This window comes from Python bivittatus, unplaced genomic scaffold (assembly GCF_059951505.1).
Source record: "Python bivittatus isolate LINGU-HERP-01145 unplaced genomic scaffold, Pbiv_v1 ctg000080_np1212, whole genome shotgun sequence".
Lineage (NCBI taxonomy): Eukaryota > Metazoa > Chordata > Lepidosauria > Squamata > Pythonidae > Python > Python bivittatus.
In genome coordinates this window covers 28,412,629-28,438,461 of record NW_028277035.1, presented here as the reverse complement: position 1 = coordinate 28,438,461, position 25,833 = coordinate 28,412,629, and the positions used below count along the sequence as shown (strand labels likewise).

At 40.0% G+C, this 25,833-nt stretch overlaps 2 protein-coding genes across 4 annotated transcripts in view; one reads left to right on the top strand and one right to left on the bottom strand.

Moving 5' to 3' along the window:
* SEPTIN8 (septin 8) overlaps positions 1-3,228 on the bottom strand; it is a 72,329-nt gene extending 69,101 nt beyond the window's left edge. For 2 of the 3 annotated variants that reach the window (XM_088133722.1, XM_088133723.1), the window contains exon 1: positions 2,734-3,218. In XM_088133722.1, the coding sequence (XP_087989848.1) occupies positions 2,734-2,763 (30 nt within the window). In that variant the 5' untranslated portion in view covers positions 2,764-3,218. Of the gene's footprint in view, positions 1-2,733 lie in introns of all 3 variants that reach the window. The other variant, XM_088133724.1, reaches the window with a different exon arrangement.
* Positions 3,229-14,390: 11,162 nt separating this feature from the next.
* SOWAHA (sosondowah ankyrin repeat domain family member A) lies at positions 14,391-18,552 on the top strand. Its single transcript, XM_007431893.4, has one exon. The coding sequence runs from the start codon at positions 14,615-14,617 to the stop codon at positions 16,097-16,099; it is 1,485 nt and encodes a 494-aa protein (XP_007431955.2). The 5' UTR covers positions 14,391-14,614; the 3' UTR covers positions 16,100-18,552.
* Positions 18,553-25,833: the final 7,281 nt, after the last annotated feature.

Sequence of the window (25,833 nt, the reverse complement as noted above, 5' to 3'; positions counted from 1 at the left end):
GTATCCTTCTTGGCTGCCTTGGGCCTCCCCACCCTTCCAATCCATATTAATATCAAACAGCCTAGAGAAAATATTAAAGTTATTTTCTCCCAAGAAACTCCACAGTACATGTTAATGTATATATTTCAGTTTCCATTAATAGATCTTATCAGCCTAAGGCAGGTAATTCAGCAACAACTAGGGGAGAACTGCCGTGAAATGATGAAAACAGAAATACATAATCCTGTAACGAAGGCTTAAAAGTATGTTTATGAACCCAGACAGTCCTTATCACAAGTTCTCTAAGTAGCCATTGCTTTAACGTTGTAATAAAGCACTTTTCAAACCCGCCGGTATTATAGTCAAAACATGATTCCCACAGTAGTTTTCTCTCACCTCAGAATGCGTTTTCCAAATTTTGTTGCCAAAATTCATTTAAAGAACTGGAATTCTGAGCAACTGCCAAAGGCAGAAGCCAACTTGCCAAATCCAAGCTGCTATTTGTGTGGCTGCCATAAACCAAAATGTATGTTTTTAACGACACAGAGTTCCAATTGGCTACTGCCAAGGGATGTCAAAGAGAGATGTCTCCAGATGGGAGAAAATGCTTGGGTGCAACAGCACAAGTTAAAAGGAACTGTAGGAAATAATGTAATTGCTCAACTGAGCAGTCAGAAACTATACAAACTTATAGGCGATGCCAAATTCCTTTAACAGAGTTTTCCACTGAGAGTCACGTATTCACTCCTTATACAATGTATTCAATATATGCAGGCAGCTGTACAATATGTGTATAGTATTCCAATTCTTCTCAACAAGAGTGTTCTTTCACACTGAACGTGTCAGTATACAGAACACACTCATTTTCCATCTGACATTCCAAACACAGCAAGCCACAGTTTAGCATGCGTTTCATAAATGTGCAAATCCAACATTTAATTGATTTTACCACTCAGAGATATGCACAGTGTTGGCTTTGAAAGCCATTCCTTACTTCTGCCTTGTTGAGATGCCAACATTCACACAATTAAGGATTTGCAATGGCCAAAGACATCTGGCCACACAAACAAAACATTAGCTGTATTCTACATAACATAATGGCACACACAGAAGTCTGACAATCAGCTTGTAAAATGTTACTTGGAAAGTGAGGGAAATAGCTGTTTGTTTTACAAAGGACAGGCAGAATACTGGGAGATTACAGAAAAATAAATATTCCGTTCCTATGCAGAGCTGTATAAAAAAGATTAGAAAGAGACAGTCTGAACTGGTTATTTGAAATGTGCCACAAACATCAAGCTTCATTCGACCATGTTGAGTGAGCTCTTTATCTTACACAGTGTACTGCAGATGTATGAGAAATCATTTGCAGAAAAAAATGACTAAAACACTAAAAAAAAAAAAAAGCTTGTAGCTAATACTCTCTGATCTGGTTTCCATACTCTCGTCCTGAAATTGTTCCACCAAACCTATGGACAGTATTAATTAATAAAAGGCACCTTCATAGAAGCAATGTGCTTCTACAACTGTAGTAATTGTCCAGGGGAATATGTCTAGCATCATCAGTTCATCTACAAAATCAAGTCCCTTGGAATTTCTCATTGGAATAAAACCCATCAAATAAAAAATTAATTTGGGTCCAATTACTCTATCTCAATACATTTAAAACTCAAAGAAAATATATAGTGTTACCAAATCTGGTATGCAAAAATTTGGATAACCACTAAATGGCAGCAAAGAGTTAAGAGTGTCCTTTAGTGTCATCTAGTGATTATCTAGATTTTTTTTTTACAAAGGAGACCAGATAGCCCTAATCTGTAATCAGAAAAGCTCAACAATTGTAGATATCGTTCATGCTAATAAGTAGGTGGCATTAAATGCACAATGTCTCTCACCAAGGAGAAATCTCATTAATTCCATTACCGGTGAAAGGTGGCGCCTCTTCCCAGATGCACAAATGAGTTTCTGCTTTCAGTGGGGTTCACTGGGGGTGGGGTGGGGTGAAAGAAATAACTCCGAAGGTAATGTGACTTTATTTGATGTAAACATCTCCAGGACTGGGTGGTACGTATGCTCACAATTACAGCTGTGAGTATCATTGGTGGAGCCCAACCAGGGATCTCCTACCACAGCAGAGCTAAAAAAAAAAAAAAAAATACCGCAAGGCAGAATCCATTGGAAAGCTCAGATTCCCAACAACTGGAGAGAAGAGATGATGGGTATCACCCTAACACAGGCCACAGGCACCAAACCTAGTAGAGCGTTTGGGTATATGGACAAGATCCTTGGTGTTCAACTGCACACCTTGTTTACACCCACTCCAAGTAAATGAAGAGACCGTCCGCTCCGGTCCTAGGTATACCCCGGTAAGAGCCACCTTCCTGCCACAAACACAAAAACGCAGTTTATTCTGCGGGCGGGGGGAGTAGCAACTCCTCGGGGTTCAGGAGTGCGCTTAGGTGCAAGCTCTTTCGCAAGAGAAGGCGACTCCCTTTCACCCAAGCTCTACCGCCAGCTTGGCCCCGCAAGAGAGACCGAGCAAAACACCCCAGCCACCCCAGAGCCCGGGCACAGGGACAGAGACCTCATCTTCCCCCGCTCCTTTACCTAGGAGATTCCCTCAACCCACCACGAAGCAGACGGGCTACTCCAAACCCATTAGCCTCCTTCCAGCGCCGGGCGAAGGCGAGCGCGCGCCCAGCCTCTGCCCTTAGCCCGGTGGCAGTGGGGGGACAGCGCACTCTCGCTACTCACAGAAAACCGATCCAAGTCCGTAGCAGCCATCGCTGGGAAGGTCCAGAGGTCAGTGGCCAGCAGTTCCTTCTCAAGCGCTAGATAAAAGTCGTCTCACCCCGGACCTGCTCTTCTCCCTTAGATTGATGCAACTGAATGAATCCAATATGGCCACTTCCTGGAAACTCCCCCTCGTCGGCTGGGGAGAACGCAGACGCGGCCCGCCCCTGCTCGCCCGGGGCTCCCAGCCGTGGGGAAAGTCGGGGAGAGCCTCCGCGAACCCCTGCGCTTGCAGAAGTCTCCGTGGAGCGGCGAGAAGACGACGAAATGAATTGCTGCAGCCCGGCAGTCCACAGGAGGAATGCTGGGAATTATCGTCCCTTGCTTGTTTCGATCCCATGCGGATTCGGGCAGTCTACTTTGCGTGTCTGTGCAGATGTGTGTGTACAGGAGCTATAAAAATAACAACATCAGTTTAAAAAGCATGCTGTAGCACTACGCTGCACAGTATGGCAGCATCGCTGACCTCTTTCCAATAGCTCTGTAAAGGAGTCTGATGTTCCTTAACTCTAGGATAGGGTGCAGCAGTCCAGAGAGAGAATAATTCACCTAAGAAAAGTTGCTGGCAAATGTAAAATGAGGACTTCTTCGTTTATTTACCTGCCCAGGTTACAGTGCAATCCTAGGTGCAATTCCACAGTGAAATTCTTCATATTTAGAATTAAGCTTAGTTTGGATATAGCAAAAATGGACAACTGTTTTTTGGGAGAAAAACCTTGCTGAGTATCAGGCAAGGGAGAACATTTTTTTTAAGTGGGCGAGGCCAGGAAAAAAATAGAAAAAGCATCTTGGAAAATTCAAAAGGATCTAAGACAAAGATTACGCATCAAGGAAAAAAAAGTGGCACGTTCTAAAACGGTATACTCTTGAATTAGTGGCTCACAAGGACACTGTGGTGACTATAGTACGTGTGGCCCACAAGCTGTAGGTTGTATAGGATTGCAAACCTGAGTCTGTTTAATCACTATATTCCACCATGATCCAACAGTTTTGTGGGATCACATAAATTCTTACTGCAGCTGTTTTAAAATGTTATTCAACCTTATATACAAATACAAATACAAAATACTTTAATGACCAAGTATAAAATATATACAAGGAATTTGTCTTCGGTGACGAACAGCAAGATCAACGGTGCGTTTGGATAGCAACAGGAAATTAATAAATAGTAACAATAACACTGCCCCAGTAAAATAACTTTTCCAAAGGGAGAAGCCACTGCCCAGTGCATCTAAAATAAGCCTCAGATGCTGCAATTCTATGCCCACTTATTGAGGACCAAGTCACAGTGAGCTAAGTAGAACATTTCTGAAAAGGCATATATAGTATCATTTATTTATTGCATTTATATTGTTATGTTCCTCAAAGAGTTCAAAGTATTGGTAGTTTTCCTTTCCCTGAACATTTTAGCTTTATAACAAGCATGTGAGATACTAAGTTAACACATACCAACTAGACCAGAATCATCCAGTGAATTTTGTATCTGAGCAGAGACTTAAAATCTGGGTCACACCAAGGAGCAACACCCAGCTAAACTTGGCTGATCTCAAAAAACAAATCAAAGACATACTGCGCTAGTATTTGGATGAGAGACCACCTGGAAGCCCCAGGACTGCAAACTGGACTGAAAGAAAATGACAGCAAACACTTCCATGTTGCTGTCAAGAGAACAACATGGACATGTCCACACAATCTCCAAGAGTCAAGCTCAACTGGAGACTTCATTGTAATTTCCTCAGTCCTAGCCCAGCACTCTAACCATGACACGGTGCTGGCTGTATGACCCTGAAGGCACATCTTAAAAACTGCACTGAGAGTTATTTTTCATTTGTATCTCAGGCATTTGGGTTTTGTTGTGGCTGTTTCTTTGTTTCCAGCCTCAGCCCAAGTAGATAAATAACCCAATACTTGGGGATGCAAATGTTCAAGGATGCCAATGAAGCAGAATGGCTCCATTACAGTATATGGTGTTATGTCTCAGCATCTTCTTCAAAACTGTAATAGTTTCTAGAGTGTGCCTTCAGTGCAGTCCTGGCATAACTGTTTGTTTCCATAGTGTGGTCAAGAAAAATGATGGCTGCATTGATGATTCAACAAGAGTCACCTCTGAGTCAAAAAAGACTTTACCTCTACCTTTATAGCTCCAGAACATATCAAATCAAATTTATTATTACAATCAAAGATCAGCATAGAGTATGTATGTTCATTTTTTACTATGCTGCAATGTAAAATGCCACTTTCATTTTTGTGTCATGATATTTGGTCTCTCATGTTTTTCCTTCTTTTGGGATGCTTTTCATTTGTTGCACAATAACAAATTACTTCCTATACCTAAAACTAGTTTTAATAGTTGAATTTGCTAGAGGTCTCCTAAAATACTTCTTCCTAGTACTTTTTTTTATTCACCAGATTTATAAATCGCTTCCCCATTTCGCTTCCTCATTTATATTCAAATAGGAACTACAGTGTATTTCAGGTAACAGGGGCTTATCCCCTCATACTGGTTTTGCTGATCTAATCTGGAATGAAGAAGGCATCTCAAAGCATGGCATTTCCAAATGACCAGCCTTTTCTTCACCCTGATATTTCATAGTTAAAAGGCATCCACAATTTAGGGGGCTGTTCAGACTGTTTTAGTATACAGGGACACTATATGCGTAGGTATGTTTGTGAGTCTACCTTGCACAGCACTGCCAACCCAGCAATCAGAACAATATATGGGACCAATATTTTATTTATTTATTTATTTATTTATATTTATTTATTTATTGGATTTCTCTCCTGCCCATTTCCCCTACAACAGGGGACTCTGGGTGGGTCCTCTACAATAGGGGAACACAGAGATGCCTCAGCCAAGCAATGAGGAGCGCTTGTCCCATTTTTGCCCATTTTCATGCCCCAAAACATCAAAGCCCTTCCCCCCTGTAAAAGGAGCGGGGCAGAACCATTGGTCAATCACCAAGCTTTAGCCCCTTTACCAAATCCTGACATTCAGCTATAAATGAAAATAACAAGGACAGGGAGGTTTCTGGCATGTTAATACCAAATCAGCATGTTTAAAATATAATTTGCCAGCTTCCTCAGGATAACATTATATCTGGACAACAGAATGCAAAATGAAGAGAAGAGAATGAAGAGAATTAAGGAAGTATGCATATACATTGGGATGGGTCAATCATACATAACTTCCCTTGACTTCTATGGGAAAAAGGAAATATGCTGCACTCTAGAATATATCTGATAAAAGGAAAAACCTGATTGTCATTCTGTATGTCTAAAAATATCTAATTTCTTTATCTAATTATATATTTACTTCTTCCCTTTAAGCCAATGGCTACCACTCACAAATTTAGGCAAAAACAGTTAAAAATGGCTACAACTCACAAATTTAGCAACAGTTTTTAAAAAATAGCTTTTTTAAAACTGTCCATCAGCCCCAACCAAGGAAAGATGTGATAGAGACCTATAAACAAAGAGATGGGTAACTCCAGTTTGGTGCCCAGTGAGAACTGGGCAATTTATTGTTTGACTAGCTGACACTGGCTGATTTGTGTTTTTTTCTGGTAATGTTCAAATTGTTATTTTATGCATATACAGATAGTCCTCATTTAGTGATCACAATTGGGACCAGCAACTCACTTGTTAAGCAAAGCAGTCACTAAGTGAAACCACGACTGTGCTTATGATCTTACTTCAGCTTTCCTTTGCTTTACAGACCTGCAAAAGTCATAAATGTGAGAATTGGTCATAAAATTACTTTTTCATCACTGTCGTAACTGCGAACAGTTGCTAAACAAAGCAGTCACTAAACAAGGATTATCTGTATACTGTCTGGTAATTTTATTTGTTTTAGAATCTACATTTCAGTGTAGTCTTATTCATTAATGAAACAAATTGTGTTTAATGGGTCTTAATGTCCTGAACATATATATGCAATCCCAGGGTTATACAAAAACATCTAAAAAATTTACTGTTTGATATAATTCTTTATACACAAACAGCATAAATATTTTCATGTCACACATTGATCAATAGCTAAAATAATTTACTTTTTCCATTTCACTGAAATATTTAATGAAATATTCTTTTGCTAAGACGGACTGTGCTAGCTCAGTTGGTCTCCTGATAAGATCTCATCACATGTCATGGCAAGCGAGGTTATAACCTAAAATAAACAGGCCACAGGGCAGTGTCAAAAATGTAAATTCCAAACATTCATTGCTTTGCAGCTGTTCATTTTAGCTATAGCCCAATTTTCCATGAGATGTCACATTTTATACAGCATGAACAGTAAACCTCTGTTCTGTATCTGCTTCCCTTACTCAGACTGGACAACCATTCGTCTGAGATGTTATGAGGACTCCTGCCTTGGGCAGAGGGTTGGACCAGAAGATCTCCAAGGTCCCTTCCAACCCTATGATCCTATGAAAATCACATGCATCTAAGGGGCACAGGATCCTGATACTGTTCCAGATATCCCTATGCCCACATGTCCCATCTGTTTAAACCATAAGCTTAGTTCCACAATTGTTACCCATGTTTAAGCAGATGTGAATAGAAACCTATCCTTGAAGATTTAGCTACTCAACAAGATTATGTTCTGAGAGGCCAATGAGACCATGCATGACCTTTGTGCCCCATGTAGGTGCTAAATAATCTAGATGAGAGCAACAAGCTCACCCAAGGCTATATCAATCCCTTTAATTTAGATGAACTTTTATGTCACTATATGCTTACTGTGGCAATGCTAGAATCAATGAGGCATCTTATGATCCTGCTACCCTGCATCCTAAATAATTGTAGATTCTGTTACATCTTAGCTTCATCTCCCTTGTTCTGGTAGAAACTACTTTACCCTCCATAATTATCTTGCAAGGTAGCCCGTAATCTAGGCAACTCACTTTATAGAGCAGGAGAACCCCAGCACTGTATTCTGACTCACCTGTGTGGGCATATGCAGTAGAAAGAAAATTTCTCTGGAACAGAGGTATACATTTCTGTAGTGCACCATTTACAGTTTGGACACCTAGATACCTTTCGTATGGATACCCACATTATAATTCCTTATCTTTGATTGACCAGTGGATTTCAAGAAACTAAAATAAGAGCTAGGTTTTGCACAAGCAAGCTATTTACAGTTCTGCTTTTCTTTGCTTTTATTCTCATTCCAGTGGAGCCTCAGAAACAAGGCCCTTATTAGTATTCAAATTCTTGTGCAATTGTCATTTAACTTCTTACATACAAAAGAAAATTTTATTTATTTATTTATCAAATTTGTCACCGCCCATCTCATTGAACAACTCTGGGCAATTGACAGCAGAGATAAAATTCATTAAAATGCAACATAAAAACAGTCCTAAAAATAAATAGGTTCCAGGAAAGATGGAGAGTTGGTGAGTAATTCCAGGGAGTGTTGTCAGGGGGCTAACCACCCCCAGGGACCGGTAGAGCCCACATTGCCCCATGCACACTGACAGAGCCAGGTCTTTAAACCTTTTTGGAAAGCCAGGAGGGTAAGGGGCCACCACAATACTTTTAACTGATCATTTGACTTTTAACTAATCTAGCATAACCTGCAATTTAATCCTTTTTTAAAATAATTTTTACTGAAGATTTTGATTACAAGAGTAAAAGCAAATACAAGCTAAACTCAAAGAAAGAAAGAGGGATAGAAAGAAAGAATAAAAAGTGCAAGGAAAGATAAAGAAAAAAAGAGAAAGGAGAAAGTAAGATAAAGGAAAAGAAATATATAAAGAAGTGACTTCCAATCTTCATCACAGCAAGTATAAGCAAACATAATAACTCTTCACCCCCTATAAGGTTACAAACAAATATCTCTTCTTCCCATAAGCCATCCCTTATCTATAGGCAAATCCATAAATCATCAACTTTTCAGTCCTGGTGTCAGCAAAAAGTCCATAAAGGGTTACCAGAGCTTTATAGAAACATGTCACATTTTAACCTTGGTCAAACAAACCAACTTTAGATTCCTTCCTTTTACTTCTAACAATCTTGATCTTTAATTCATTCAGATGTTGTCATAGGATTTGGTCTCTCTTCAATTTTTTTTCCCATCCCAAAGGCTTCTTTGTGGCATTAGCAAACCTCTTTTGTAAATCCAATAAAAAGTCATTGTCCAGGTCATTTACCATTTGTATTTCCACTTTAATTTTCAAAGCTTTAACCAGCAATTTAATCCTCCTTTCCCTCCTCCTCCTCCTCCTCCTCATCTACTACACTTCTGGAGAATACTTACAGTAATGTGTTGAATTCCATATCTCTTAACAAAATTAGCACCGTCCTTTTCTCCCAATTTTACCCAGGCATGTAAATCAAAATGGCATCTACATAATTCAGAAAAGGAATGCCATATAATTTTTTCAGGACCTGATTATTTCTGAAAGCAGCTGAAGAACTACATGGTTCCATAATCCTCCCCACTATATATTAAAAAGCTAAGCTAGACACCTTGGATTCCATATTCCTTTCCCCTCCCCCAAAGGAAAAAAAATGTGTAGATTGAAATATTGTCTTCTGATTTCCTCCATCTGCATTCTGAAGAACACCATCTCACAATATTGATCAGGTCAAGTCCATCCTCAAGTATAACGCCACTTTAAATAAAATACTTGGCTCAGACAAAAGATTATTCTTCAACAGTAACCCAATTCAGCGATATCTTTGCCTTCTTGAAAAACAGTGTGTGATATTGTCCACTGTTCTACATGACACAATACATTGTAGAATTGGCTCTTGATTTATATCAATCTCTACTCAAATGGTGCCTTTTATCTGTGAATGTTGTCTCTTCCACAAGCTCTTATCTGATTTTTATTTATTTATTTATTTTGGTCTATGGAAATTTTACTGATCTCTCCCCTGAACAATTGAAGAATTGTTTGCCTTCACATAACATATCCTTTGTTTCAAAGAAAAATATAATAATTTGATAGCTCTGACTTTTATGATTCCATTGCCTATAGAGTACAAGATTGCATTCTAGGAGCAGATCAGCTCTGTCCTGAAGGTTTAAAAATGGCACCATAACACCCTCCCAAATAAAGAATAAGGATCAGCTTTTCCACCGTTTGCAAAGAACAACTTTCAATTTTCTGTTAATAACATTCATGCTGCACGGAAAAACTCGTATTATGCCTTTGCTATTCCTCCTTCCATCAGTATTGCAACACAGTGCTACACTTTCCTTACAACAGAGGAAAAATGCTTTAAATACTTGCAGTAAAGTCTGGTTATGAAAGAACATCAGGCTAGAAATATTCTCGTACTGACCCTGAACTTTTAGGTTAAAGTAAATTAAATTAGCCTTTGGCACAGTCATTTAATCTATATGACCTTAACAAAGATTAAGCATAAACTGAAACATATACATGCTGATCCCATTCAGTCCTACCTCCATTTCACTTACCCTTCCTCTGATGCTGAAATTGCAAGCCCTTTGGGACAGAGATTCGTATTCTTTTACTTTTTACAAAAATCCCCTGAATGTATTATTTGCATTAGTAATAACACATATTTTGAATGCTTTAGTATTTCTGAACCCAACGGGAACTTACTTCTGATTAAACTTGCATCAGATTGCATTGTAAGCATGGCCTTGCTTCTTCCCAGAGTCAAGGGTAAAAGTCTATGGAATAAATTCAATGTCATTATTTAATATATTTCATCCCATTATAGTACGTGGATCTTGAAATGTATGCCCTTTTATGTTGCACACATCTAGATCTCTCCTGCTTACAGTAATGCACGTGTATGTGGAAGACTGGAACAGTGCTACAATGCCAGTATGTAAATTAGCACTGGAAATCCACAGTAAAGGATGACACTAAATTCCCACCCCTTACTTTGTTTAATCCTTACTACTGGAACAGAGAACATATATACTGATCAAAAAGTAGCTCGACAAATTATATAGATAGCTAGATATCGATATAGATATACATTCACACACACATACACATATGCATATACATATAAACATATAGACACATACATACTGTATGTAATCTATTGAATACTTTTTGTCACAATGCCACAAACATCAGCAAACGTTGCAGTCTTGTCTGAAAGGGGGAAAAAAGTCCATTGAAAACCTGAGTGGCCCCACCATTACACTGAGAAAAGGAACACATTCAGACACACCCTTATGGAATACTCCCTTAAGAGCCCTGCAGTTGTTTTAATTATAGTAATTGCATGACTTCTATGTATTTTACTAACTAGTTTGAAAGATTTTTTTATTGTATTTCTATATATTTACTTCACTGAACAGGAAGGTTGATGGGCTGATAGTATAGGTCTTAATGTAATACATAAACAGCTCCATGTTTAGCTAAAGTGTACCTCTGGGAACGAGCCTTCATGTGTAGATGTAACTAGCAAAAAGGTCATCTCAACAAAATTCCCACACACATCACAAGCATCCAAGGCAAAGGGTGGGGTAATACATCAGTAAGGTGAAAGGCAGGGCTACATAGTTACACAATAAGCCTGTAAACTTGAAAAGGTTACAAGACAACAGGAGGATTATATGGTATTAAGAAAGCACAGAACTCATTGCAAATTGGTTTGGTCAAAAAAAAAAAACAATTTTTCTTTCTTTTTTTCTCCAATTGAAGTTTGAATTGCAAAAGGGAATAAGAAGTCGCACACAGCCTACAATCCAATCACACTTTAAAACAACTCATCCGCTGGCATCAATGCGTGGTATTTTAGACTGCGTTTTGTTATACTGGAGGCATTCCCCTCTCTCAAATGCTGTTCTCAGAGAGAATGACCCTACACAGAGCAGTGAGGCTTCACAACAGCCATAGAACATGCCTCAAAGTCTAACAGTGACATAAAAGAGATCATGGACCTGAATGGCGTGAAGGGTATAGGAAGACAGCGTCTCAGTGTGTGAGAGTGGAAATGTGTAAGTAAACGTGTTTTGCTCTAGACAAATACGTAAGGCAGAGAAGTTTCTGGGAGTTGGCCTTTTGAGTAGCATGCTTAGGGCTACATTCCAGATAAAATGGGCAGGGTCATAGCAACATTCAAATGTATTTAATTACCATTTAATATTAATTTAGTTTAATTAAGTCAATATTAGGCATGTGCAGACTGCCAGCAGAGGCAAGTTGTTCTACCTTGGCAAAGAGCTGAGGTAGACCAAGCCACCTCAATCAGCCAATCTGTTCTGCAGAGGGATTTCAAAGCGACTCGGTTGGCTTTCAATGCTAGCCCCACCCACAGCCTGCCGGCAGCTGCAGGGGTCCATGGCTGCAGCCAGTTTAGACCAGAACAGAGCCCCCGCCCTTCCATTAATGAGCTAAACCTTACTGAAGGCTGATCAGAGCTATGGGATCCACTCCTGCCTTTTTCTCCACCTACAGAAAAAGAGTCTGGAATGTTCTAAGTATACTTGTAACTGCTCTTCTTATAATGGTATTTTATAAGTACGAGTCCTGTTACCAGTCCTATTGCTAGCGCGAGTACCCTTCATTGCCTTAACTGAGAATATTTGCACTGCTGGAAGCAGATCCTATGAGGCCTAGAGATTAATAGCAGTAGCAGCAGCGATTTTTTAAGTCTGACCTGCAGTTAGAACTAAGTGCAGTACAGGATAAAAGTTAGACCATGAAAAGCATGCCCTGTTCCCCAGAACGATAGACCACCACTGTTGCAGAAACATGAACTGAGAGTCTAGAAAATATAGTGGGGATGCAAGCTTACCAGCTTGCTTCTCGTTCAGTGGGAGATCTGTGACCAGCCACATTCCCCATGGCAGCTCTTTTGTGCCCATAAGATGCTCTCAAAATCCCAGATGTGCCCAGTGGCCCCAAAGGATGGAGCCTAGGCAATCCAGACTCCTTAAAACTACAGCTTAAGCAGATGCACATTAACAAGACACCCTGAGGACAAAAGAAACTTCAGTTTCTAAGCTTCAGCAATTGTTTTGAAAGCTGTGGTTTTGGCATAATAACTGGGAGCAAAAATAATTAATTACTTAAGGAAATCCTGACAGAAATAAACCAAGCAAACACTATACCAGCCAAGGGAATTTTGCTGTAAATGTTCTTTGCTCTCTTGCCTTTAGAAGTTAATCTGGCAAGTACATTTGTTCATGCTGTGGTCATCTTTCTTCCTACTGAAGCTAGTGAAAATTTGGCTCCATAAATTCAGAAGAAACAAAGGCAGATGCCTTAATTTTATTGGGCATGTTTTTTAAGTGTAATTTTGCCCTTGTTTTGTATTTGCTTTTTGAGTATTTTAGCTGGATTAAATTTTGTTTCTCCTTATCCATTACCAACTTCAGGTGGTGATTTAAGACTTGAATACCTTCCATGGGTTCAGATGGAAAGAAGAATCAGTCCAACTGCTGTCTTCGAGCAGCCATTGTGAGTTCTGAATCTATTTCAAGGAGTTGTTAATATATATCTCTGCTTTGAACATGTTAAATTCCAAGAGATTGGTATATAATTCAATAGCATGTGCAGAGCTGTGATTGTTCATTTTTATTTCATGTAAGTTTGTTTGAAAATGGATTAATAAAACTTATAGATTTTTTTAAAATGTGCATATCTCTGAAGACCTCAGTGGCTTGAGACTTGCCTATTGACGGGAACATTGATGCCCACATGAATTGCCTCACACCCTAAATTCTGCATGCCCCTACTTTGCTACCAAGGTTGGGCTGCTACAAGGTGTTATGGTTGGCCTCTGAATCTGCTGACTTGTATTTAATATTTAGAGGTCGAGCAGCGGACACATTTGGAATTAAGGACTATATGACAGCGCAGTCACCAAATGGCTGTCATGGGAGATTTCTTCCTATTCCAAAAATGGCTGCCCAGGTGTGCCCTAGCTCTTCCAGATACTCTCTACCATACTGGTGGACTTTGGTGGGCCCCAAGTAGAGCTGGTGCTTTGCTTTGGAACATACTACCTTCCTACATAATCATTTCTTAAAGATAGTAGTTGGTTGGAGAGGGAACCGGGTGGGCTCCCCAAAGCCCATTCTTGCTTCAGACAGAGGCAAAATGGAAAGAAATGTGTGGCACTAACAGAATGAGTGTCTCTGTAGCATATTCGCACGTATAATGTATGCCCTTCCTCTAGGATTCTGGTATCCTCCGACACTGCGGAGAGCTCCAGACCAACACTGTTTTCCTGAGCGTATTTCTGCGTCGACAGAACTGCTCCTATTGCCAAGCCCACGCAGCGCAATATTCCCAGAGCGCCGGGGAAGGTACTTCAAAACAGCTCCCTGCCACGCCCGCTTTGCTGCCCTGGCCTCGGCCACGCCGAGCGGCTGATCTACTTCGGCCAGCGTGACCCGGCACTCGTTCAACCCGGGGGCCAGGGCTGCCATGCCGAGAGGGCTCCAGAAGAAACCCCCAAGACCACAGAAACGCTCCTGCTGCTGCTGCTGCTGCTGCTGCTGCTGCTTTTCCTCAGAGCGAGAGGGGGCGCATCTTGTCTTAGTTTGACGCACGTGGTGGGATGGAAGGCGGCAGGCGCCTGTTGCCTGGGAAGGCGAGGCGGGGAAAAACGACCTGCGGCGGCGCCTGGGAGCTACCCTCAGGTTTCAGGAAAAACGCCACGTTCGCACTCAGGTGTGTTCTTGACTACAAATCCCAGCCACCTCCACGGTCGGTGGCTTTGCTATCGCACTCCACCCCGTGCGCTCTTGGCCAGCTGGAAAGGAGGGCTCCGGAGGGAGGTTCCTCCTCAGCCGAGGAAGCGGCGGCGGCAGGTGGCTGCAGCCGCCCGCGGAGCGGTCACCATCGCTCTCCGCGGCTCCACGCCCGTTGTCCGCCTCACCCATCTGGCCGCAGCGGGCATGGCTGAATCCGCGTTGAGCCAAGCTGCCGTGCTGGGCTTTCTTCAGGAACACGGCGGCAAGGTGCGCAATTCGCTGCTGCTCAGCCGCTTCAAACCGCTGTTGGACGTGCCTGCGGCGAAGCCGGAGGAACGAGCTGCTCTCCGCCAGCGCTTCATCCAGTTGGTCAACAGCGTGGCCGTCGTGCAGGACTTGGAGGGGGTCAAGCTGGTAGTGCTGAAAAAAAAACACCAGCTGGCCCTGGACTCCTCCGATGCGGAACGGAGACCGATAGACTCCGGGGACCTGTCTGGCGAGGACGAGGAAGTAGAAGGCGCAGGTTCTTGGGCACTTGCTTGCCCTGCCGGCTTCATGGCGTCTCCTAACCCGCCTGGAGAGGGTGGCCCTGAAGTGTGTGGGACGATCCCTGTGTTCCAGTTGAAGAACCTCTTTCAGAAGGGGGGCTTGGAGATGCCCAAAGTGCCCAGTGGCAAAGACCATTTGGCCCCCAAGGGTGCCCCCGAGAAGCCCTGCATGCTGCCGGTCCGCCTCATGCCTCCTTCCAGCAGCGTTAGGAGCACTGAGGAGCTGAGCCCTGAGCAAGACCAGACCAGAGTCAGAGATGGTCTTCAAGTGGATGCCTCTGCCATACTTCTGTCTGCCTCCCCTCGCGCCAAGAGGCGGCAGCTAAGTGAAATGGGGTCGAAATCCCCTTCCCTGAGAAGGGGGGCCAAACCACTAAAGGTGGGTGAGGAAGCTGACAGCACAGCCAGTGTGCCACTGGAACCTGCAGAGCACCAGTGGGTCGTGAAAGCCACAGCTGGCCAGTGGTCTCAGCAGCTTCACGGCTTGTTGCTCATTGACTTGAATCTGGCAAGCAAAAGAGATTTCATGAGTGGCTTCACAGTTCTCCACTGGGCAGCTAAAAGTGGAAATTGCAGAACGCTGAAGAAAGTTATAGAAATGACTGAGAAAGGAGGTATTCACATTGATGTGGATGCCAAGTCGTACGGAGGTTATACCCCACTCCATATTGCTGCTATCCATGGGCAAGAAGAAGTTATTGCCGAGTTGGTCAAAGTTTACAATGCCAAGGTTGGTTTAAGAGACTATAGTGGGAAGAAACCATTCCAGTATTTAAAAGAAGGCTCTTCTTTTGCAGTCAGGCATCTCTTAAATGATCCTGGTCTTCGCACCAACACTGGACAAAACCCTTCCATCAAGAAGAACATAAAAGTGGCTGCTTCTATCTTGACTTCTACCAGCACTGTCCTGGGACTTTTGTCTGATGATACTGCCTTCTATGAGCTGACAAAAGGCTTAAAGAAACCTGCCCCTCTCAATAAGTTCCTTAACATAGCCACAACCCCTAGGAGGAAGTTGAAGTCCCGTAGAACTTTATCTTCTTCTTCTTCCTTGTCAGAGGCCCTGGAGGAAGAACAGGATGAAACCACATCAAAACACAGACCAGTTTCAGAATTGTTTTTTGGTCACTTGTCTCACTGAAATCAAGTAATATCAGTGTTTAACTAAACGTGTTGATCACAGATCCGCAAAAATATTTTGCCTTGTATTTTTGAATGTGTTTCACTTCAGGCCTAATCCAAGGAGGAAAAAGAAAAGATTATTAATAGGATTATGTTTTAACTTGATATTGATGCTTTCCAGCGTTTGAAAAGGCAGATTTTTTCAATTACAAAATCTACCTTTACTAAATGTGAACATTTTGAAGTTTCATCTCAATTTTATCTGATTTGGGGTTTTTTTTTTCTGAATAAAATGTAAGGTTTGATTTAGGCTGTATTCACTTAACTGGATACAGATTTCTATGAAAATCAGCTGAGTAAGGCAACGATCCTGGATACTTGAGAATAAATCCTGCTGAAATCAGTGGACAGACTTCTGAGTAAGCACTGATAGAATTGAAAAATGCCATTATATATAGGATAGTTTATCTTGAAACAAAAACACTGTATTTTATTCATGCATGCCATTCGCAAAAGTCTCTTAAATGTCCTGCAATGGGAACAAAAACTATTTCTAGTATTTCATGGCATCCTATCCTGTTCCATTAAAGTGGATTTAACAAATTCATTTAAAGCAGCACCCCTTCCCTAATGATGTGCCGTTTCTAGGGTTGGAAGTGTTTAATCTTCTCTGCAATAATTGCACAAGATCCCATTTTGTACCAGTCTAATTTTCAGCTGATCTCTGATTTCTGTAGCTGAAAAGAAAGCAACTGTAGTAAAACTATATTACAGTTTACAGTCTAAAACTCCAGACTGGTTCTTTTCCATTAACCTTTTTAAATAAATTGGAAAAAGGAACACACATGGCTTTTAATAGCCAACTAAAGGTTAATTTATTTTTAAAATTAAAAGCCCTCTATCAAATATACGCTTATATATTTACTATGTGTAGAACTCAGAATATATAGTGAAATTATAAATCTAGCTCATGCCAACTTTAAAACAAAAGAGGGGAAGCCTAATACCTCTACTTCACTGTACTATTTATATGACTAATTAAATCTTTTTATTTAGAAAATGTGTACACTCCTAATTGCAAAGTTATAAATTCCCTGCACTTGATAATATAGTGACAATTATAATACTCTGTCCTTAAAATATTTAAAAGTATAGTAAGAAAAATTCTATTTAGGATATTTATTTTTATACAAGAAGGAATCAAAATGTAACAGCTTAAGGAGTTATTTTTATATTGTTAATTCTATAAACTTTTGAAGTAAATCTGTATACAGTTGCAGCCTTAAAATGCATCCAATATAAGACCTTAAATTTTATTGTGAAATTTTCATCATGAAGTCCTCCTAGATTTGAAAATGCTTTTCATAAACTGTTATGAAAGCCTTGTATAAATAAGGTGGCTATCATCCTGCTTTACAAATGAATGTATAGTTGTTTTGTGTACATTGATTTAATACAATTAACTATTCTGTGGAATTAAATAAAGACTCTGAACCTGATGTGAATTTACAGGGAAGAACATCCTAAAATGTGTACAGAATTGAAGCCCAAGATTTTGTGCACACAAAACATTAAAATTATTTTTGTGCCTCTCTGGTGCTGTTTGTACAATGTATAAGTGCTGTTGTTATCATGGTAAAATTAGTTTTATGCTATATTTCTAAGCCAAAGCCAACTTAAATCTGAAAAGATTAGCATGAAGTGCAAACATAACATGGCAAGTGGTACAGTCTTCAGATAAGAAAACCATCCATTTTAGCAACTGTAGTTAATAATTCAGCTACATACAGAAATATAATAATTATCCCTGTTGGTACTATCATCTCGTGTAGGAAAGTGCTTTCTTAACTGAATCTGGGACTGTCACTCAACTTCCAAAATGCATTCACAGAAGTATGACATATATTCCATGAAGATGTTTAAATACTTTGGAAAATAAAAGTATATAAGTAAAAACTAAAACATAAGTCTATAGGACCATGCTTAAAAGCCAAATGATTATTTAACTCTACATTACTAATGCTGAATAGCACAATATAAGCCAATATATATTTGTAAACTTGTAAATTTGACAGATTTAGCAAATGAATCTTGAATGGAGTGCAAGGATGCCAGTAAGATCCACATAGTTTAGATGGGAATCCAGCAAGATCAACAACTTTAAAGAAACCACTCTCTCTTTAATGCAGTTTGCTTTAAGGGCTGTCTTTAGCACTATAGATGGTATTTTTAAAAATCCATTATTCTGTTACAATAGAATGGACAAACAGGCTAGCATATCTGTTTACAATAGTTTGGTTGTTTAATCCACATTACAAGTTTCAAATTTCAACTGTAGCATTTCACTGGACTACTCTGAAATTCTTTTCAGGGTCAGTGGCTTTCGGAATGTTTTGTTACCAACCCTGTATTAATAAAGTCAGTGCTTCTTATTTCTGGATATGTGTGTTCATGCATGCATAGCATAATCTTTAATAAACGCTACGAAGTATGGCAATAAATGTGCTATGATATGGAGGAGACAGCAATTATTTACTGTTCACATTCTTTGACAATAATTTGTAGGGACCACAGTCCAGCACAGAATTTGGCTAAGCTACACTTAACAATGGCACCTAAGCAAACAGTTTAGGATCAACCTCTTTCATGAAGGAAAAGAAATTGGATTCCCAGATTAGCAGAGTTAGGGACAGACAGAGTAGAAACCTTCTCTTGGACCATTTGATTGTGCAAGTCTTTGACCTAAGTATATTTCTTTCAGCAGTACTCACTTCTGATATTAGATCTTGAGAACACTTAAAAAGCTATAGGTTATTTAACAGTTCTTGTTGAAAAGCCCTCTCATACTTCTAGAATGGGAGGAACACAAGACAGTGATAATGGAGGTAATACAACCTATTCTGTTTTCATTGGGAATAATGGGAGGAAGAAGCAGATTTGTTTAAATGAAAACAAACCTTGTAAACATGAAAATAAAATGAGGGGAGCTCTCCAACATATACAGATGTGGCCAAAAATATTGGTACTCCTCCACTTTTGTGATGTTTGTTAAGTCATACATCAAAGGCATCTGCTCTATGGATTATGGACTAAAGAATGGTGGATGCCATTTACTTGTGTCAGTTTCAATTTATTTCACGACAAATTGGGATTCTTTGAGAAAAAAGGGAGGGGCACCAATATTTTTCCAACACCAATCTCTCTATGTGGGCACTAAGAGTTGACAACAATTTGATGGCATATAATCAATCAATCAAACCACTACTTTTGGCCACGTTTGTATATGCAGAAGCAGTAGATGACTTTGGGCAATCTCTCTCATCCCGGCCCATGTCACAGGGTTGTTGTGCAAAAAGCAAGAAGGGAATGTTATGTACCCCTCTTGAACTCCAGAACAGAAGGTGAGATAGAAATCTAATTAAATAATTAATTCTGCCCCAGAAGGAACTAAGTGCTGCCTGCAGTTCAGTTCCTTTTCTGGCCTTCCCACCTGCAAACACATTATTTCCCTCATATCCTTTCTGCTGAAGGTGCAAATCCCTTAGCAGTGTTTTTAAATCCTAGATCAGTCTAGCCCAGAGATTCTCAACCTTGGCAACTTTAAGATGTGTGGACTTCAACTCCCAGAATATCCCAGCCAGCACGGGGAATTCTGGGAGTTGAAGTCCACACTTCTTAAAGTTGCCAAGGTTGAAAAACACTGCCTTAGAGCTTCAATGAAGAGTAGCAATTGATTGAAGACTATTACACTCCCAAGCTGTTTCAGAGTTCTTTATCACTATATGTAATAAAATAGTGTGTTTTTTTACTCACTGAAGACCAAGAGGAATATACATGCACCTCTTTTATGAAACCTTAGTCCGTCCCTTTTGAATATACAATGACTGTTTTGCAGAGTTAGGCCTTAGTAACACCTGGTTGTGGCGTGTTGATATGATGCACTTTGCCAGCAAGCCAGTATTCACAATGGGCATATTTATTAACTACCATCAAAACTGAGATGATAAGAAATTACAGCAGCTGAAACTTCTAGATTTCATATGTGATTCTAGCATAACATCACTGATAGAAGGTTGTCATTTCTGGTTCTTCACCTGCTTCTAGAAGGATCACGAAGGGCAGAAATTATTGTTCATTTGTATGTTTTGCTAATTTAAGTTTTTAATCCCATGTCAGCCACCCAGATTGCGTATAAATAGAATAAATAAATAAACCCCAAAATTGCCACTTTTGTTTTACCACCGTATTCAGTCAGTTAGGCAATTCTTAAATATATAAAGCAGATATTAGAAGAGGCTGATACTTAAATTTTGAATTTTCAAAGCACTGGAGGATGCTGTTATAAAATCATTTCTATCAGTGGGTGTTGCCTAACCACAAAAGGCTGCTATGGTGATTGTGCTCAGTTATAATAAGATTAAAAAAGATTATCTCTACTAGTCCAACTTATTTTTGTCTTTGTACATGCGTGTGTGTGATCTGAGCTGCTAGTCCCACTTTTAAACAAAAGCAACTATCTGAAGCTCTCCCGTCCCATTTTTATTTTTTCTGATGTCTCTGAGTTCCAAGGCATTCTTGAAAATAGAGATGATCTTGGAGACTGATGTTTCAGTTTCCAGCATCCTAACTGCCACTTCATTTTGAAATTAAAATCAGGAGGGCTGTGGAGCTTGACATTTGGCAAGGGAAATGTGTGCAGGCACACTGGTTGTGATACAAGCCCCATGCTCCTTGTCCCTAGTGGAAAGGGTATGAAAGTAAGGGCATCTGTAAGTTCCACATATTTAAGTTAAAAGGACAATGTGCTGAAAAAAGTCTTTAAAAAATAAAAAAGCACAATTAGACATAAACATAAAACTAAAGCATGCTGATAGAATATATAACTGAACATTCTTCCGCTTAACACTTTCAGTAGATTTTAAGTGCCTGAACTATTTCATTAAACTGGTTTAAGCTGGTTTTAAGTGAATCATTTGTAATTGCATTGTTATCTGCTTTACAAAACCATCTCTTTGCATTTTGCATTTTATTTAGCAGGTGGGTGCTCAGTTGCTCAGGGAAGAATGGCTAGGCAGTTTGATGCTTGAGAGGTCATAAAAAGATTTAAAGTTATAAAAAGATCCAGTGTGGTGACTTTGACAGCTGTTCATACTATGCTTCTTTGGTAAAGATACAATGATTTTTATGTAACAGAATGTGTGTCTCGCAACTTTCTATGGTCAGCCATGAACTATATTTAAGCTGATTTGATGACAGTATCTTTAACAGAAGAACTGATGGATTAGCCTCACTCATTTGTGTTAACTTTTGTAAAAGTTACAGGTTGTTTCTGTTTTGCTAAGTACATTTACATAAGCAGTAAATTAATATTTCCATATATAATGCATTTTATATTGCCTGTGTCCTATTAGCCTAAAAAAATCTCTCTATTTTCCTGTGGAATTATAAAGGATATAATTCTTTTTAAAATTCCAATTAGTATTACTAATAAAACTGGGCCATTTTTCCCCTTGAGGTATATATTTGTTGGCTTATTTTGTAGACTTAATGCTAACCAATTTTGTGTTCCATGGACATAAAAATGGGATATAAAATATATACGTAGAAAAATGCATAAGGATTTACAAGGATGAAATCTTATCAGAAAACAGGGAAGGACTTTATTTCACCAAAAACAGTGGCACCCTGAGGTATAGTTTTGCCTACCTGCAAATATGGTGTGCATATGCCATCTAAAACTGATAATGCCCTTTCCTGTCTTAGAAGAAGAGAATATATTACTATGTTCCCTTAATATTCTAGAAACAAAGCGATTAGAACTTTTCCATAAAGGGTTATTTCTGATTTCCCAATATGGTAGTATGGTTTGCTTCTACAGAGCAAATTCTTCTAGTATAATGAGAATTGGATTATTTATGGGTAATTCACCCTATTCAGTAGACATAGTGGATAGTTAACATCTAATAATTACTTCTCACTGAGTAATGGGCAGTCTACCTCTGAGTTAGACATAATAAAGTCTATGACTCAAACTGGAGCAAAAAAGGTGGAGATGTTTACCTCTCGCATGTCAATCTTTCCCGTAGAAATCTGTAAACCCTTATGGGAAAGCAATCCTTATGTGGCTGGTTGCCTGGCACCCCTTGCAAATGCTGCTGATAGAAAAGAAATTGGTAAGCGCTAAAGAAGCCTCAGGATAAAACTGGGTGCAGGTGTGGATGTGCATCACCATGTTTTATTGACTGGACTTTATATGAACCCAGATGATGTTTTCTTCCTTCTTCTTAACAATGATGAATCTGAATGAAGGATCCAAACAGAGCTTCTTGTTCCTTGTCCCCAGAGAACAATAGCTAACAGATTACAATGGGGGGGGGATGGGGGGGATGGGGGAGAGAAAGATGTGAGAGGCAATGGGAAAAAGACTAGAGGAGTGAGGGAACCCCACCGTCCTTGATATAATCCATGAGATTGAGGATTTAACATAACATTCTTACAAGTCCCACTAAATTGATTGATTATATGCCATCAAGTTGTTTTTGACTCCCAGTGACCACATAGATGGATTTTCTTCATAATGATCTGTCCCTAACCTGGTCCTTCAGGTCTTCCAACGGTGCGCCCATCGCCACTGTAACTGAGTCCATCCACCTTGCTGCTGGTCATCCTCTTCTTTTCTTCCTTCCACCTTTCCCAGCATTAGAGCCTTCTCCAGAGAGCTGGGTTCAAAGTAGGATAGTTTGAGCTTGGTCATTTGTCCCGCGAGTGAGAACTCTGGGTTGATTTGTTCCATGATCCATGAGTTTGTTTTCTTGGCTCCCACTAAATAGCACAGATATTTGCCAACCAAATAGCATAGACAGTCAGTTTTCACCTCACTGGGAAACATTCTTTTGTCCAGGAACTACAGAACAATATTTTTTTGGAAAATTCTGGATACCGATTATCCAGTGCACGATTACTCAGCAGTAGTTTCTTAAATAATTCTTCAGCGGTGGCGCAGTGGCTTAATGATGCTGAAAGTTGCCGGACAGAAATGGTCGACGCTTCAGCGGTTCGAGTCCAGCCTTCGCATTAAACAGGGTGAGCTCCTGTTTCCTCCCCAGTTCCTGTCAACCCAACAGTTCGAAAACTCACGTGAGTAGATAAATGGGTACTCTCACTCTGGTGGGAGGAAAAATGCTGGCGGCGCCTTGCAAAAAGGAGTCGGGAGCAGTTGCCGGTAAAACGCGAAACCGCGCTCGCCCGAAAAGGGCGTGAAGCAACGGAAACCCCACCTCCTGCGCTCGCCAGCTGGGCTCTGCTCTAGGAAGGAGGCTCTGGCAAACCACTTCCGAAACAATTGCCTTGAAAACTGCAAGGACTTGTCCAAGCAGTCACTGCAGGGTCAGTAATGACTGAGCGCAGACAAAAAAAAAAAAAATTATTTCTAGTTGCTGAGACTAACCCCTCTTAGATTCAGTAGCACTTGCTTTTAAAGAAGCATAGAGGTAGAGTGATCATATATATGCGTACTGAGAAGTGAACTGTATCGGGATCAATGACATAAATGTGTTTAGAAATGCAGCCTAAAAGTTTCTGCACAACTTTTGGAAGTGATGGCAGTTAGCCATTTCCTTCAGCTTTTCCTGGCATTGTTGTAAAGATGTTTTACCTGAGACCAGGTCACATTCTGGAGCTTCTGGAACACAGAAAATAAGCTATCTAAGATCATTGACCCAGATTTAAATCAGGGGAACAGAAACATCACTTATTCTGTGAAAACATTCTTTCATAGAGAATTTTATGTTTCCCTGTCGTTCTGTGTATTTAAGTTACCTGACCTACATTCGTTGGTGCCCTTTGTTACTTTATTTGCATGTGATTCAAAGCAGGCACTTTAATAACAGTGGATATTTTGTACTGGTGGTACCCGCAACAAAATAGGTCACTGAAGATATTCATGGTACATCCTTGGTATCTGAAATTTGTTTAGGCATAAAGTCTACTAAAAACATCAGGCCAAGTACCAGTACCGATCTGTTTTCTGGGGAGGGGGGGGAACTCTCTGTCTCTTAATCTTTGCTTCAGCTGATGTAGGTGGAATGGTAAACATGAAGACTTTCCTCAGGGCTAAAAGAATGACATTTGGAGGAAGGAATAAGATCTGAATTAATCTCCAAGCAGGTCTGGAGAAGATTCCCCTCTGATACATTTCCAGTAATAAGTGTTGACAAAATCACACTTGACGAACCCCTGGTCTGTCTTAATACAAGGCAACTTTGCTAGTGAGACAGGGATTTTTAGACTTTAGGCCCCATGCTGGCTGCGGAATTCTGGGAGTTGAAGTCCACACATCTTAAAGCTGCAGGGTTTGAGAAACACTTGATTCTTTTTACACTGAATTTCTATTTCAATAGCTGATCAGTTTGAAAAATGAAATTAAATTGACTGCTTTTATCAATCATGAACAAATTTAATATGTATTACTGTTTGGGAAACTAAACATAGCTTCCAATGACACTAAAACCTGCCTTAAATCTTTGTTGCCTTATTTCTCCCACGCCTTGTGTAATAGTATCTAGGATAAAGGTACTTCCTAGTGCAGAAACCCTGCATGCTTTGGAAATGATTCAGAAGTTGCTTCGCCCCTCGTGAAAACATGAGCAGCCACATTTTTGCAGCTTCTGCACCAGCCTAAAGAAAAAAGGCCTTTGCTTTAAAAGTTGCGTCAGTGAAATCATTCCTGAAAGGACTACATTTTTAAGGCTGGTGCAGAAGCCAGAAAAAGGACTTGTCTACTTTCATTAGTAGCAGAGACGTTTAGTGTTCACATGAGATCTGAGGCAATTTTTCCAAATCACATTCAAGGTGTGCACAGACCCACTGGAAACCAACTTTTCCTAATATTAATTTCTCAGACAACATACATAAATGATTCCTTCAGCAGTTTCTCTCCCTTCCCCCACCCTCAACTACCCTGGGCCTCTCCAACAACCAAATGCATTCAGTCGTTGAATTCAGCAGTCACTATTTCTATGCCCACTTACTCTGCAAATGCACATAGTTGTGTCAAAATTGAAATATTTTACATAAGAAAAGCTCTCTCGTGTTATAATTAATGTTTAACTCCAAGTTACCAGTGAAAAAAGCTATACGAGAAATAATCACTGACCCCAATTTATTCACAGATCCTGTGAAATGGAAGTAACTATAGTGCAGTCACTCCATATTAATTTTTTTTAAATGTAATAATTGAGATAATAGCTGAGCAAACATTTCCTGGTCTTTGAACAAAATCTGGATGATAGGATTTAAAGGGGCTTGCTTGCTTAATCTAATGCTGATTTAGCCCCCAAAGCTCTATTTTAACTGAAAGGGAGGGAATACAAACTTAGCTGCTCACAATTACTGACTTATGTATGGCTCATGGGTGCAAAGTTAACATTTGCAAGCAATGTGATCGTTCCAACTATAATAAAGGGTGAGGTTGGGGAAAGGTAACTATTATTTTCATAGATGGACTTTGATACCATGGATGTATTCAGCAGCCTTCAAAACTCTTACATAACTAAGCTTATAGCATCAACAACAGCAACCATCTTTACTGTTTTGACATGGCAGCTAATGTGGGCTGATAAATGTTGTGGTCCAATACCTGGAGAGCTACATGTTCCCCACTGCTAATATAACCCACATTCATGTAAGTTTCCTTGATGCATCTTTATGAGATGCTGGACTAAACAGGCCTTTAGTCTGAGCCATATTCTTCTA